The sequence below is a fragment of the Salvelinus fontinalis genome, chromosome 39, assembly GCF_029448725.1.
Source record: "Salvelinus fontinalis isolate EN_2023a chromosome 39, ASM2944872v1, whole genome shotgun sequence".
Taxonomy (NCBI): domain Eukaryota; kingdom Metazoa; phylum Chordata; class Actinopteri; order Salmoniformes; family Salmonidae; genus Salvelinus; species Salvelinus fontinalis.
The window spans coordinates 2,809,757-2,825,650 of NC_074703.1; the positions used below are offsets into that span (position 1 = coordinate 2,809,757).

The window sequence follows — 15,894 nt, forward strand, 5'->3', positions numbered from 1 at the left end:
CAGTTGGTGGCATTTCTGTGGTGACTCTGTCTGTAAGTGCTTTGCATGGCTGGACACAAAGCTGGCATTGAGGCACCCTCCTCCTCTTCCAGCTCTCTCTCTCTCTCTCTCTCTCTCTCTCTCTCTCTCTCTCTCTCTCTCTCTCTCTCTCTCTCTCTCTCTCTCTCTCTCTCTCTCTCTCTCTCTCTCTCTCTCTCTCTCTCGTTTCAGATTCAGATGCAAATTGAGACTCTCAACTTCTGGAGCAGGAACTAGGACTGCTTCCCAAATGGCACCATATTCCCTATGTAGTGCACTACTTTAGACCAGGGCCCATATGTCTCTGGTCAAATGTAGTGCACTATGTAGGGAATAGGGTCCCATTTGGGACGTCGCCTATGTTATTACCATAGTTGACTCGCTGCTGCTTCCTGACACTGTCCTTGTTCCCTTTGTTTCTGAGAAGACAGACCAGACTATAGGACCTTTTGATGGTATCTGTTTGTTTCTGATTTACATAAAAATATATATCTTTAACCTTTTATTTAACTTGGCAAGTCAGTTAAGAATTAGTTCTTATTTTACATTGACAGACTACCCCGGCCAAACCCTCCTCTAACCCGGAAGACGCTGGGCCAATTGTGCGCTGCCCTATAGGACACCAGATCACGGCCGGTTGTGATACAGCCCAGGATCGAACCAGGGTCTGTAGTGATGCCTCTAGCACTGAGATGCAGTGCCTTAGACAGCTGCGTCACTCTAGAGCTGAAAAGACAGACCAGACGATTAGAACCCTGTGATGTCATCTGTCTGTGCTCAGCCGTTCACTTTTAATTGATTAGAACCCTGTGATGTCATCTGTCTGTGCTCAGCCATGCACTTTTAATTGATTAGAACCCTGTGATGTCATCTGTCTGTGCTCAGCCATTCACTTTTAATTGATTAGAACCCTGTGATGTCATCTGTCTGTGCTCAGCCATGCACTTTTAATTGATTAGAACCCTGTGATGGCATCTGTCTGTGCTCAGCCATTCACTTTTAATTGATTAGAACCCTGTGATGTCATCTGTCTGTGCTCAGCCATTCACTTTTAATTGATTAGAACCCTGTGATGTCATCTGTCTGTGCTCAGCCATGCACTTTTAATTGATTAGAACCCTGTGATGTCATCTGTCTGTGCTCAGCCATTCACTTTTAATTGATTAGAACCCTGTGATGTCATCTGTCTGCTCAGCCATTCATTTTTAATCGATTAGAACCCTGTGATGTCATCTGTCTGTGCTCAGCCATTCACTTTTAATCGATTAGAACCCTGTGATGTCATCTGTCTGTGCTCAGCCATTCACTTTTAATCGATTAGAACCCTGTGATGTCATCTGTCTGTTCTCAGCCATTCAATTTTAATCGATTTGAACCCTGTGATGTCATCTGTCTGTGCTCAGCCATTCACTTTTAATTGATTAGAACCCTGTGATGTCATCTGTCTGTGCTCAGCCATTCACTTTTAATTGATTAGAACCCTGTGATGTCATCTGTCTGTGCTCAGCCATTCACTTTTAATTGATTAGAACCCTGTGATGTCATCTGTCTGTGCTCAGCCATTCACTTTTAATTGATTAGAACCCTGTGATGTCATCTGTCTGTGCTCAGCCATTCACTTTTAAATGATTAGAACCCTGTGATGTCATCTGTCTGTGCTCAGCCATGCACTTTTAATTGATTAGAACCCTGTGATGTCATCTGTCTGTGCTCAGCCATTCACTTTTAATTGATTAGAACCCTGTGATGTCATCTGTCTGTGCTCAGCCATGCACTTTTAATTGATTAGAACCCGAGAATAATTAACTTTAGATTGAGGCCGTGTGGCTCCTGAGGCCTTATGGGTTTAAAGTAAAGCAGGTGAAGAGAGGACAGAAGTCCTACAACACTGTAAAGATGACTCCCAAATGGTACCCTATTTCATTGCCCATATAGTAGAGGTCGACTAATTTAATCGGAATGGCCGATTAATTAGGGCCGATTTCAAGTTTTATAACAATATATTTTTTTACACATTTATTTAACTAGGCAAGTCAGTTAAGAACACTTTCTTATTTTCAATGACGGCCGGGGAACAGTGGGTTAACTGCCTTGTTCAGGGGCAGAACGACAGATTTTTACCTTGTCAGCTCGGGGATTCGTTTTTGCAACCTTCCGGTTACTAGTCCAACGCTCTAACCACCTGCCTTACATTGCACTCCACGAGGAGCCTGCGTGGCAGGCTGACTACCTGTTACGCGAGGGCAGCAAGAAGCCAAGGTAAGTTGCTAGCTAGCATTAAACTTATAAAAGACAATCAATCTTCACATAATCACTAGTTAACTACACATGGTTGATGATATTACTAGTTTATCTAGCTTGTCCTGCATTGCATATAATCGATGCGGTGCCTGTTAATTTATCATCGAATCACAGCCTACTTCAACTTCGCCAAACGGTTGATGATTTAACACTGTCGTTGCACCAAACCTAACCATAAACATCAATTACTTTCTTTAAAAGCAATACACAAGTATATATTTTTAAACCTGCATATTTAGTTAATATTGCCTTCTAACATGAATTTCTTATAATTACGGAAATTGTGTCACTTCTCTTGCATTCCGTGCAAGCAGTCAGGGTATATGCAGCAGTTTGGGCCGCCTGGCTCGTTGCGAACTGTGTGAAGTCCATTTATTCCTAACAAAGACCGTAATTAATTTGCCAGAATTGTACATAATTATGACATAACATTGAAGGTTGTACAATGTAACAGCAATATTTAGATTTAGGGATGCCACCCGTTCGGTAAAATACGGAACGGTTCCGTATTTCACTGAAAGAATAAATGTTTTGTTTTCGAAATGATAGTTTCAGAATTCGACCGTATTAATGACCAAAGGCTCGTATTTCTGTGTGTTGTTATGTTATAATTAAGCTATGATTTGATAGAGCAGTCTGACTGAGCGACAGTAGGCAGCAGCAGGCTCGTACGCATTCATTCAAACAGCACTTTTGTGCGTTCGCAATGCTTCAAGCATTGAGCTGTTTATGACTTCAAGCCTATCAACTCCCGAGATTAGGCTGGTGTAACCAATGTGAAATGGCTAGCTAGTTAGCGGGGTGCGCGTTTCAATCGGTGACGTCACTCGTTCTGAGACTTGGAGTAGTTGTTCCCCTTGCTCTGCAAGGGCCGCGGCTTTTGTGGAGCGATGGGTAACGATGCTTCGAGGGTGGCTGTTGTCGATGTGTTCCTGGTTCGCGCCCAGGTAGGGGCGAGGAGAGGGATGGAAGCTATTCTGTTACACTGGCAATACTAAAGTGCCTATAAGAACATCCAATAGTCAAAGGTACAGTGGGGCAAAAAAGTATTTAGTCAGCCACCAATTGTGCAAGTTCTCCCACTTAAAAAGATGAGAGAGGCCTGTAATTTTCATCATATGTACACTTCAACTATGACAGACAAAATGAGAAAAAAAAATCCAGAAAATCACATTGTAGGATTTTTTAATGAAATTATTTGCAAATTATGGTGGAAAATAAGTATTTGGTCAATAACAAAAGTTTATCTCAATACTTTGTTATATACCCTTTGTTGGCAATGACAGAGGTCAAACATTTTCTGTCAGTCTTCACAAGGTTTTCACACACTGTTGCTGGTATTTTGGCCCATTCCTCCATGCAGATCTCCTCTAGAGCAGTGATGTTTTGGGGCTGTTGCTGGGCAACACGGACTTTCAACTCCCTCCAAAGATCTTTGGGGTTGAGATCTGGAGAATGGCTAGGCCACTCCAGGACCTTGAAATGCTTCTTACGAAGCCACTCCTTCGTTGCCCGGGCGGTGTGTTTGGGATCATTGTCATGCTGAAAGACCCAGCCACGTTTCGTGGTTGGACTAGTAACCGAAAGGTTGCTGGATAGAATCCCAGAGCTGACAATGTAAAATTCTGTTCTGCCCCTGAACAAGGCAGTTAACCCACTGTTCCCCCGTTATTGTAAATACGAATTTGTTCTAAACTGACTTGCCTAGTTAAGTCATTGGGTTAACTAGCAAGAAATGTGAATCGCTTTGCTAGCGGTGCTTAACTTGAACGACTGTTATCCAGTTAGCATATCTCTTGCGTTCGTAAATTCACTCTGGCTATCTACTCTGATTTCAGAGCACTCTGTGTGGCAGAATAACTGATGGATTTATGAATGTGCAACACCCGCTGAGTATGACCGGTGTCGGTAAATGTCTGCCCCCCCCCCAAAATATTTAATTGTTGCCAGCAGCACAGTTAGTCACCAATGCTCTGGATAACATGAATACAGCCTAACCAGCTCTGCTAGGGTAAGTAAAATGGTCAGAGTGAGGTTTTCTCTCATGTGTCGAAGTAGCTAGCCAACTTTAGCCAGTTAGCTTGGGTGCTTGACTGCCGTTGTGAAAAATCTCGGATCAACCCTACTCCTCGGCCATAACGTCCAGGGTCTATAGTGTCAATCAAATGTATTTGGCATCGATCAAATGGGAAGGCAGGCAAGTTCTCATTCAGTTGTCAAAACGTGGGTTGGGACAAACATTTTAATTTGCAGGCAAGCTGCAGAAGGACGAGCAGGCGACTATTTCCCCGTCGTTTATCAGTGCCATTTTGACGGCCAGGTAGCTGAACATTTTGAGAGGGTTTATGTTTCCTCGTTAGATTGTATGTAGCTCTTCTCATCTTGTTCTGCATTAGTTATTGATCTTGTTGATGTGTATAACTGAGGGAGAGAGAGAGATCCTACCTTTTTTCATGGTTGTTTGATCAACAGGACTGTAAAGTTCCCAAATGTAAGAGGAATCCCGTGGTATTTACAGAAATCCATTCAGGTGTATTTTGTGGCTTTTGGCGAATGCTTACTAATGATCTAAAGTCACGCTGTTGCTACTGTCTGTAAACACACAGTCCAGTTCAAAGTGAGTGATTCCAGGCCTGTGTACAAATGGCTTGTTTACATAAAGGTCTACTGTAGCTCTGATTGGCTCTGCTGCACCGGTCTGCATAGACTCTGGTCCTGGACAAGACAGTGGTTTTTATCAGGGGTTTATTTACTGCAGTGTCTATTAATTGTCCAAACGCACGGCAGCTTTCCCGCTTTATATTGCTATAGAATTTTTACAAATGTTTTACTCTGTCATTCCCAAACATTACATGAATTTATGAAAATGTGAAAATGACCAAATCTAAGTGCTCGCTTGTCAATTTATTTTTATTTTTTAAAGTGTCATTCTTCCAGGGATGTATAGGAACAGATTTGAATGAGATTTCATGTTGCTAAACACTGTCAGTTCCACTTTAAGTAGTGTACAGTATCTTTAGGCCCTCCTCTGTCTACCTGCCTGGCTCCCTGCCTGCACTAAATCTCTGGCAGATTGTGAGGTCATCGTGTTTCAAGGCCTGTCGCCCGTCTTGGGCCGGCCCGTTAATTTAACCTCCCTCCTCCTAATCTTCTGGTGCCGCTCGAGGTGAGAGACTCTTAGCTAATTACTGTTAATCTAGTACACCACCTGCCTCGTCCTGCTCCTCCGCTGACCCCCTCTCTGATCATTCCTCGACTGCCCCTCCTGGCGCTCTACTTTCCCCGCTACATTCTTGCCCCTCCCTGCTCTGCTGCACCCCTCCTACTTGACCCCTCCCGTGCGTCTTTATGGCCTGTAGACACTGAGGGTTTTTGTCTTTAAGCCCCTGGACAGAAACAGCTGTGCTGAAATGACAGGCTTCTGTGCACAACATTTCAGAAATAATTGGTCAGAAGTTTAAGTGGGGGTGGGTGGGTGGGTTGGTTGGGGGGTGCTTGCATGCAAGTGTGTGATTGTGTGGAGCAATTGGTTCCATATAGACTTGTCTTAGAGCCATTTGAGGGTAAACAAACCCACTAGTTGTTGTGATGAAAGGGGAACACAGTTTCTATCCTGTAGTCTGCTACTCTAGTTGTTGTGATGAAAGGGGAACAGAGTTCCTATCCTGTAGTCTGCTACTCTAGTTGTTGTGATGAAAGGGGAACAGAGTTCCTATCCTGTAGTCTGCTACTCTAATTGTTATGATGAAAGGGGAACAGAGTTTCTATCCTGTAGTCTGCTACTCTAGTTGTTGTGATGAAAGGGGAACAGAGTTTCTATCCTGTAGTCTGCTACTCTAGTTGTTGTGATGAAAGGGGAACAGAGTTCCTATCCTGTAGTCTGCTACTCTAGTTGTTATGATGAAAGGGGAACAGAGTTTCTATCCTGTAGTCTGCTACTCTAGTTGTTATGATGAAAGGGGAACAGAGTTTCTATCCTGCGGCCAGAACAAGCTAGTCTTGAGGATTACTCACTGCTGACAAACTGGCCACGGAGCAGGTTCAGACGTGTTGTGTGGTAGAGCTCTGACATCCCTCTGACAAATACCGGAACACAGGAAGTCTCTCTCATACAGGACAATAATCTATACTACCTCCTGAAGTGTACACTCCTTCACTATATCCCACAAAATGTAAAAGCATTGGATTGGTTGAGCTGTGCTAGAGGGAGTTTCATTCTCTTTTCTATTGAATGCTATTTGAGGTTATTGAGACGCACCCAGGGGAGGGGCGGAGGGGGGAGGGAAGAGAGGAGGGGGGGGGCAGAGACGAGAGGGGGCTGTGAGCTGACGTTGAGTTGCCAGGTGCCAGTCCACGCAATCTAAAACACTATTTGAATAATGTTCTGTCCTGCTCTAGGGGCTGGTGGGAAAAAGTCAGTCAGTCACACGAACACACTGGTCCACAAGGGTGAATGAATTTGATGAGTAAATATCTTGATGATTCCTCTTTATAATGGGGCTGTTGTTTGTTGGCAGGGAGAGACCTCTGGGTGCTCATTCTGGGAGAGAATCCGGCGGAGCACCAGATGGGAATTCCTGAATTCAAATATGTTGGGAATATGCATGGAAACGAGGTAAGCTCATCATGGAAGCGCCCACACACACACACACACACACACACACACACACACACACACACACACACACACAGAGAAAATATTTGGTGTAGAAGCATTAAGTAATTTTACAAGTGTTTCTGGTCAGCTGTCCAAGCCTTCTTCACCATTCCTGTTCACTAAAGCCCCCCCCCCCCCCCCCCCCCCCCCAAATAGAGGAGATGAAACTGTGCACTAAAGCCCCCCCCCCCCCCAAATAGAGGAGATGAAACTGTGCACTAAAGCCCCCCCCCCCCCCCCCAGAGGAGAGAGGATATAGATGGTACTGGTCAGTGGTTTCCTCTTTCTTTACCAAACAGGAAATCAAATGAATGTAGACGAGGGGCCTCCCTCTCATATCAAACAAAAACAACTCAGCCTTGCATGTCCTCCGCTTTCCTTTGGCCTTGCTAAATGTGGAAGCAGGGGTGGGCTGCTGTGGACACACACACTGTGTGATTAGGGTTCTGTGGAGATGGATGGAGAGGTCCTTAAATAGAGATGTTTCATCGTCATGTCTGGAGGGACATGCCGTGTGTGTGTGTTCGTGTGTGTGTGTCCGTCCTTCAGTCCGTGGCCTGTGGGAAAGAGAGGGCGGGGGCTGGGACCACAAAGAGTTGTAGAAGCTGAGGGCTCTGGGGCCTGGAGGGCCACAGAGGAGGAGCAGCTGACTGTGACCCCAGCAGGAGGAGGTTGAAGAGGGACTCACACTGGTCCCCCCCCCCTCCCCCTTCTTGATCTCCAGTCTTTCTCCCATCCCCTCCCTATCGCCCTCCGTTCCTCCACACTGGTCCCCCCCCTCCCCCTTCTTGATCTCCAGTCTTTCTCCCATCCCCTCCCTATTGCCCTCCGTTCCTCCACTCTGGTTCCCTCGGCCTCCTCCTGTCTGGTTTCCCCCGGGGTTCCATTGTAAGTCCCATTCCTCCTCCAGGGGTCTGAATAAATCCCTCTTCGCAGGAGATAGCGACACCACTCTACTCTCGGACACGAAAATCTGATGAAGATAAATGGGGTTGAGAAGACTCCGGTCCAACGCACAGCAGATATTTACACATGGAGAGAGCTGCAGCATTACTGTAGTAAACAAACACTAACAGGCTTCATTAGTCATAAGATGAACAACTACGTATCATGTTTTCTTAAACATAAACATGTTCATAATTTACTTCATTGTCCCCATAGGAAAATGTGTTTTTACGGTCAATTTATATACAGTACCAGTCAAAAGTTTGGACACACCTACTCATTCATTTTCTTCATTGTAGAATAATAGTGAAGACATCAAAACTATGAAATAACACACACATAGTTGAGAGGATGCCAAGAATGTGCAAAGCTGTCAAGACAAAAAGTGGCTACTTTGAAGAATCTGGAAAAAATATATATATTTTGATTTGTTTAATTAAAATTTATTTCAGATTCTTCAAAGTAGCCACTCTTTGCCTTGATGACAGCTTTGCACATTCTTGGCATTCTCTCAACTATGTGTGTATTATTTCATAGTTTTGATGTCTTCACTATTATTCTACAATGTAGAAAATGGTAAAAAGAGAGGATCACACAGAGTGATTCTGGGTAGTCTGAAACAAATCTACTTTAAAACTAAAGTGTACACCTCACACACATGGTTATGGGCTTAACAAAAGACACCTGTACCATGTCACATTTCAACTCTGACATTTTGAGTTAGCATCCCAATATTTTACTTTATATACATCACAGAAGATTGAAATATAACTGCTTGACATAGAAACATCAGATTTTACTTTTTTCTTGTTTATGAATTATGAAATTATTAAAAATATTAAACATTCTCGGTAGTCTAGGGGGTAATTTGGTCATTTGATTGCAGGAAAGGGTTTTAAAAGGTATGTACAGGTTTTCCTGTTTGTCAGCTTGAAAGACACCATCTTGAAATGTGTCAGTTGGAAGGGAATGAACTGTTTTACCTCTGTTGCACCATCCTGGAGTTCCACCTGTGAACGCCCAGTCAGAAGCTTCCTTCAGAACAGTGATGGCCGATCTCAACCGCAAAGAGACAATATGGGTGGATGTTTTTGATCCAGCCCAGCAGTAACACACCTGATTCAGATTATTGGCTTATCCTAGTCTTTTACTTAAAGGGATATTTCGGGATTTTGGCATTGATGCCCTTTATCTACTTTCTCCAGAGTCAGAAGAACTTGTGGACACAATTTTTATGTCTCAGCGTGCAGTTTGAAGGAAGTTGCTAACAAGCGCTAGTGCAGTTGCTAACAAGCGCTAGTGCAGTTGCTAACAAGCGCTAGTGCAGTTGCTAACAAGCGCTAGTGCAGTTGCTAACAAGCGCTAGTGCAGTTGCTAACAAGCGCTAGTGCAGTTGCTAACTAGCGTTAGTTAGCGCAATGACTGGTAACACTAGTTAGCATTTGCTTGAAAAACTACATCTAACTTCTTTAAAATACTGGACATCAACGAGTTCATCTGACTCTGGGGAAGTAGACAAAGGGCCTCGTTGCTAAAATGCCCGAAGTATCTCTTTAAGACTGATTAGTTCAATCCGGTCAGGTGTGTTACTGCTTGGTTGGGACAAAAGCCTGCACCCACACCACTACACATGCAGATAGAAATGGTTGACCCTTACTTTAGTGAGACGGAATGGACTTGTGAGAAAATGGAGGGTGTGGACTTGCAATAAGTGGTAATAAGACTTATTGTAAATAGACGTGACTCTGAGGAGTCTGCTGCTAGAAGACTTAAAGGCCCTAAGACAGCTAATGGTACTATGACTCAGAGACTGAGAGGCCCCAAGACAGCTAGTGGTGGTAGTAGTAGTAGACTGAGAGGCCCCAAGACAGCTAGTGGTGGTGGTAGTAGTAGACTGAGAGGCCCCAAGACAGCTAGTGGTGGTGGTAGTAGACTGAGAGGCCTCAAGACAGCTAGTGGTGGTGGTAGTAGACTGAGAGGCCCCAAGACAGCTAGTGGTGGTAGTAGTAGTAGACTGAGAGGCCCCAAGACAGCTAGTGGTGGTGGTGGTAGTAGACTGAGAGGCCCCAAGACAGCTAGTGGTGGTAGTAGTAGTAGTAGACTGAGAGGCCCCAAGACAGCTAGTGGTGGTGGTGGTAGTAGACTGAGAGGCCCCAAGACAGCTAGTGGTGGTGGTAGTAGACTGAGAGGCCCCAAGACAGCTAGTGGTCGTGGTGGTAGTAGACTGAGAGGCCCCAAGACAGCTAGTGGTGGTAGTAGTAGTAGACTGAGAGGCCCCAAGACAGCTAGTGGTGGTGGTAGTAGACTGAGAGGCCCCAAGACAGCTAGTGGTGGTAGTAGTAGTAGACTGAGAGGCCCCAAGACAGCTAGTGGTGGTGGTAGTAGTAGACTGAGAGGCCCCAAGACAGCTAGTGGTGGTGATGGTAGTAGACTGAGAGGCCCCAAGACAGCTAGTGGTGGTAGTAGTAGTAGACTGAGAGGCCCCAAGACAGCTAGTGGTGGTGGTGGTAGTAGACTGAGAGGCCCCAAGACAGCTAGTGGTGGTAGTAGTAGTAGACTGAGAGGCCCCAAGACAGCTAGTGGTCGTGGTGGTAGTAGACTGAGAGGCCCCAAGACAGCTAGTGGTCGTGGTGGTAGTAGACTGAGAGGCCCCAAGACAGCTAGTGGTGGTGGTGGTAGTAGACTGAGAGGCCCCAAGACAGCTAGTGGTGGTGGTAGTAGACTGAGAGGCCCAAGACAGCTAGTGGTGGTAGTAGTAGTAGACTGAGAGGCCCCAAGACAGCTAGTGGTGGTAGTAGTAGTAGACTGAGAGGCTCCAAGACAGCTAGTGGTGGTGGTAGTAGACTGAGAGGCCCCAAGACAGCTAGTGGTGGTAATAGTAGTAGACTGAGGCCCCAAGACAGCTAGTGGTGGTAGTAGTAGTAGACTGAGAGGCTCCAAGACAGCTAGTGGTGGTGGTGGTAGTAGACTGAGAGGCCCCAAGACAGCTAGTGGTGGTGGTGGTAGTAGACTGAGAGGCCCCAAGACAGCTAGTGGTGGTGGTAGTAGACTGAGAGGCCCCAAGACAGCTAGTGGTGGTGGTAGTAGACTGAGAGGCCCCAAGACAGCTAGTGGTGGTGGTGGTAGTAGACTGAGAGGCCCCAAGACAGCTAGTGGTGGTGGTAGTAGTAGTAGACTGAGAGGCCCCAAGACAGCTAGTGGTGGTGGTGGTAGTAGACTGAGAGGCCCCAAGACAGCTAGTGGTGGTGGTGGTAGTAGACTGAGAGGCCCCAAGACAGCTAGTGGTGGTGGTAGTAGTAGTAGACTGAGAGGCCCCAAGACAGCTAGTGGTGGTGGTGGTAGTAGACTGAGAGGCCCCAAGACAGCTAGTGGTGGTGGTGGTAGTAGACTGAGAGGCCCCAAGACAGCTAGTGGTGGTGGTGGTAGTAGACTGAGAGGCCCCAAGACAGCTAGTCGTGGTGGTAGTAGTAGACTGAGAGGCTCCAAGACAGCTAGTGGTGGTGGTGGTAGTAGACTGAGAGGCCCCAAGACAGCTAGTGGTAGTAGTAGTAGACTGAGAGGCCCCAAGACAGCTAGTGGTGGTAATAGTAGTAGACTGAGAGGCCCCAAGACAGCTAGTGGTGGTGGTAGTAGACTGAGAGGCCCCAAGACAGCTAGTGGTGGTGGTAGTAGACTGAGAGGCCCCAAGACAGCTAGTGGTGGTGGTAGACTGAGAGGCCCCAAGACAGCTAGTGGTGGTGGTGGTAGTAGACTGAGAGGCCCCAAGACAGCTAGTGGTGGTAGTAGACTGAGAGGCCCCAAGACAGCTAGTGGTGGTGGTGGTAGTAGACTGAGAGGCCCCAAGACAGCTAGTGGTGGTGGTAGTAGACTGAGAGGCCCCAAGACAGCTAGTGGTGGTGGTAGACTGAGAGGCCCCAAGACAGCTAGTGGTGGTAGTAGTAGTAGACTGAGATGCCCCAAGACAGCTAGTGGTGGTGGTGGTAGTAGACTGAGAGGCTCCAAGACAGCTAGTGGTGGTGGTAGTAGTAGTAGTAGACTGAGAGGCCCAAGACAGCTAGTGGTGGTGGTAGTAGTAGTAGTAGACTGAGAGGCCCAAGACAGCTAGTGGTGGTGGTAGTAGACTGAGAGGCCCCAAGACAGCTAGTGGTGGTGGTAGTAGACTGAGAGGCCCAAGACAGCTAGTGGTGGTGGTGGTAGTAGACTGAGAGGCCCCAAGACAGCTAGTGGTGGTGGTGGTAGTAGACTGAGAGGCCCCAAGACAGCTAGTGGTGGTGGTGGTAGTAGACTGAGAGGCCCCAAGACAGCTAGTGGTGGTGGTAGTAGACTGAGAGGCTCCAAGACAGCTAGTGGTGGTGGTAGTAGTAGTAGTAGACTGAGAGGCCCAAGACAGCTAGTGGTGGTGGTAGTAGTAGACTGAGAGGCTCCAAGACAGCTAGTGGTGGTAGTAGTAGTAGACTGAGAGGCTCCAAGACAGCTAGTGGTGGTGGTAGTAGTAGTAGTAGACTGAGAGGCCCAAGACAGCTAGTGGTGGTGGTAGTAGACTGAGAGGCCCCAAGACAGCTAGTGGTGGTGGTAGTANCCCAAGACAGCTAGTGGTGGTGGTAGTAGACTGAGAGGCCCCAAGACAGCTAGTGGTGGTGGTAGTAGTAGTAGTAGACTGAGAGGCTCCAAGACAGCTAGTGGTGGTGGTAGTAGTAGTAGTAGACTGAGAGGCCCAAGACAGCTAGTGGTGGTGGTAGTAGACTGAGAGGCCCCAAGACAGCTAGTGGTGGTGGTGGTAGTAGACTGAGAGGCTCCAAGACAGCTAGTGGTGGTGGTAGTAGACTGAGAGGCCCCAAGACAGCTAGTGGTGGTGGTGGTAGTAGACTGAGAGGCCCCAAGACAGCTAGTGGTCGTGGTGGTAGTAGACTGAGAGGCCCCAAGACAGCTAGTGGTCGTGGTGGTAGTAGACTGAGAGGCCCCAAGACAGCTAGTGGTGGTAGTAGTAGACTGAGAGGCCCCAAGACAGCTAGTGGTGGTGGTGGTAGACTGAGAGGCCCCAAGACAGCTAGTGGTGGTGGTAGTAGTAGACTGAGAGGCCCCAAGACAGCTAGTGGTGGTGGTAGTAGACTGAGAGGCCCCAAGACAGCTAGTGGTGGTGGTGGTAGTAGACTGAGAGGCCCCAAGACAGCTAGTGGTGGAAGTAGACTGAGAGGCCCCAAGACAGCTAGTGGTGGTGGTAGTAGTAGACTGAGAGGCCCCAAGACAGCTAGTGGTGGTGGTGGTAGTAGACTGAGAGGCCCCAAGACAGCTAGTGGTGGTGGTGGTAGTAGACTGAGAGGCCCCAAGACAGCTAGTGGTGGTGGTGGTAGTAGACTGAGAGGCTCCAAGACAGCTAGTGGTGGAAGTAGACTGAGAGGCCCAAGACAGCTAGTGGTGGTGGTGGTAGTAGACTGAGAGGCCCCAAGACAGCTAGTGGTGGTGGTGGTAGTAGACTGAGAGGCTCCAAGACAGCTAGTGGTGGAAGTAGACTGAGAGGCCCAAGACAGCTAGTGGTGGTGGTGGTAGTAGACTGAGAGGCCCCAAGACAGCTAGTGGTGGAAGTAGACTGAGAGGCCCCAAGACAGCTAGTGGTGGTGGTGGTAGTAGACTGAGATGCCCCAAGACAGCTAGTGGTGGTAGTAGTAGTAGACTGAGAGGCCCCAAGACAGCTAGTGGTGGTGGTAGTAGACTGAGAGGCCTCAAGACAGCTAGTGGTGGTGGTAGTAGACTGAGAGGCCCCAAGACAGCTAGTGGTGGTGGTAGTAGTAGTAGACTGAGAGGCCCAAGACAGCTAGTGGTGGTGGTGGTAGTAGACTGAGAGGCCCCAAGACAGCTAGTGGTGGAAGTAGACTGAGAGGCCCCAAGACAGCTAGTGGTGGTGGTGGTAGTAGACTGAGATGCCCCAAGACAGCTAGTGGTGGTAGTAGACTGAGAGGCCCAAGACAGCTAGTGGTGGTAGTAGACTGAGAGGCCCCAAGACAGCTAGTGGTGGTAGTAGACTGAGAGGCCCAAGACAGCTAGTGGTGGTAGTAGTAGTAGACTGAGAGGCCCCAAGACAGCTAGTGGTGGTGGTAGTAGACTGAGAGGCCCAAGACAGCTAGTGGTGGTGGTGGTAGTATACTGAGAGGCCCCAAGACAGCTAGTGGTGGTGGTGGTAGTAGACTGAGAGGCCCCAAGACAGCTAGTGGTGGTAGTAGTAGTAGACTGAGAGGCCCCAAGACAGCTAGTCGTGGTAATAGTAGTAGACTGAGAGGCCCCAAGACAGCTAGTGGTGGTGGTAGTAGTAGACTGAGAGGCCCCAAGACAGCTAGTGGTGGAAGTAGACTGAGATGCCCCAAGACAGCTAGTGGTGGTGGTGGTAGTAGACTGAGATGCCCCAAGACAGCTAGTGGTGGTGGTGGTAGTAGACTGAGAGGCCCCAAGACAGCTAGTGGTGGTGGTAGACTGAGAGGCCCCAAGACAGCTAGTGGTGGTGGTGGTAGTAGACTGAGAGGCCCCAAGACAGCTAGTGGTGGTGGTAGTAGACTGAGAGGCCCCAAGACAGCTAGTGGTGGTGGTGGTAGACTGAGAGGCCCCAAGACAGCTAGTGGTGGTGGTAGTAGACTGAGAGGCCCCAAGACAGCTAGTGGTGGTGGTAGTAGACTGAGAGGCCCCAAGACAGCTAGTGGTGGTGGTAGTAGTAGACTGAGAGGCCCCAAGACAGCTAGTGGTGGTGGTGGTAGTAGACTGAGAGGCCCCAAGACAGCTAGTGGTGGTGGTGGTAGTAGACTGAGAGGCCCCAAGACAGCTAGTGGTGGTGGTAGTAGACTGAGATGCCCCAAGACAGCTAGTGGTGGTGGTGGTAGTAGACTGAGATGCCCCAAGACAGCTAGTGGTGGTGGTAGTAGTAGACTGAGAGGCCCCAAGACAGCTAGTGGTGGTGGTAGTAGACTGAGAGGCCCCAAGACAGCTAGTGGTGGTGGTGGTAGTAGACTGAGAGGCCCCAAGACAGCTAGTGGTGGTGGTGGTAGTAGACTGAGAGGCCCCAAGACAGCTAGTGGTGGTGGTGGTAGTAGACTGAGAGGCCCCAAGACAGCTAGTGGTGGTGGTGGTAGTAGACTGAGAGGCCCCAAGACAGCTAGTGGTGGTGGTAGTAGACTGAGATGCCCCAAGACAGCTAGTGGTGGTGGTGGTAGTAGACTGAGATGCCCCAAGACAGCTAGTGGTGGTGGTAGTAGTAGACTGAGAGGCCCCAAGACAGCTAGTGGTGGTGGTAGACTGAGAGGCCCCAAGACAGCTAGTGGTGGTGGTAGTAGACTGAGAGGCCCCAAGACAGCTAGTGGTGGTGGTGGTAGTAGACTGAGAGGCCCCAAGACAGCTAGTGGTGGTGGTGGTAGTAGACTGAGATGCCCCAAGACAGCTAGTGGTAGTGGTGGTAGTAGACTGAGAGGCCCCAAGACAGCTAGTGGTGGTGGTAGTAGACTGAGAGGCCCCAAGACAGCTAGTGGTGGTGGTAGTAGTAGACTGAGAGGCCCCAAGACAGCTAGTGGTGGTGGTGGTAGTAGACTGAGAGGCTCCAAGACAGCTAGTGGTGGTGGTAGTAGACTGAGAGGCCCCAAGACAGCTAGTGGTGGTAGTAGTAGACTGAGAGGCCCCAAGACAGCTAGTGGTGGAAGAAGGGTCGTACTGTACAGATGTTGTAGAGAATGAACGTAAAGGAGCGAGTCGCTGCTTTGATGTTTGCAGATGTTGACTGGAGTTTTGTCCAGGGTTACGCTAAGGTTGTTTACGCTCTGGGAGGGGGACACCGTGGGGTTGTCAACCGGGATGGAGAGGTCTTGGAGCGGGCAGGCCTTCCCCGCGAGGAAGAGCAGCTCCGTCTTGTTGAGCTTGAGGTAGTGGGCCGACATCCAAGCTGAGATGTGTGTCTGGCACGCAGAGATGTGTGTCTGGCACGCAGAGATGTGTGTCTG

At 48.3% G+C, this 15,894-nt stretch overlaps 1 protein-coding gene across 2 annotated transcripts in view; it reads left to right on the forward strand.

The window, feature by feature from the left end:
- cpm (carboxypeptidase M) overlaps positions 1–15,894 on the forward strand; it is an 84,757-nt gene that overhangs the window by 16,179 nt on the left and 52,684 nt on the right. For both annotated transcript variants that reach the window (XM_055905835.1, XM_055905836.1), the window contains exon 3: positions 6,837–6,934. In XM_055905835.1, the coding sequence (XP_055761810.1) occupies positions 6,837–6,934 (98 nt within the window). The remainder of the gene's footprint in view (positions 1–6,836; positions 6,935–15,894) is intronic.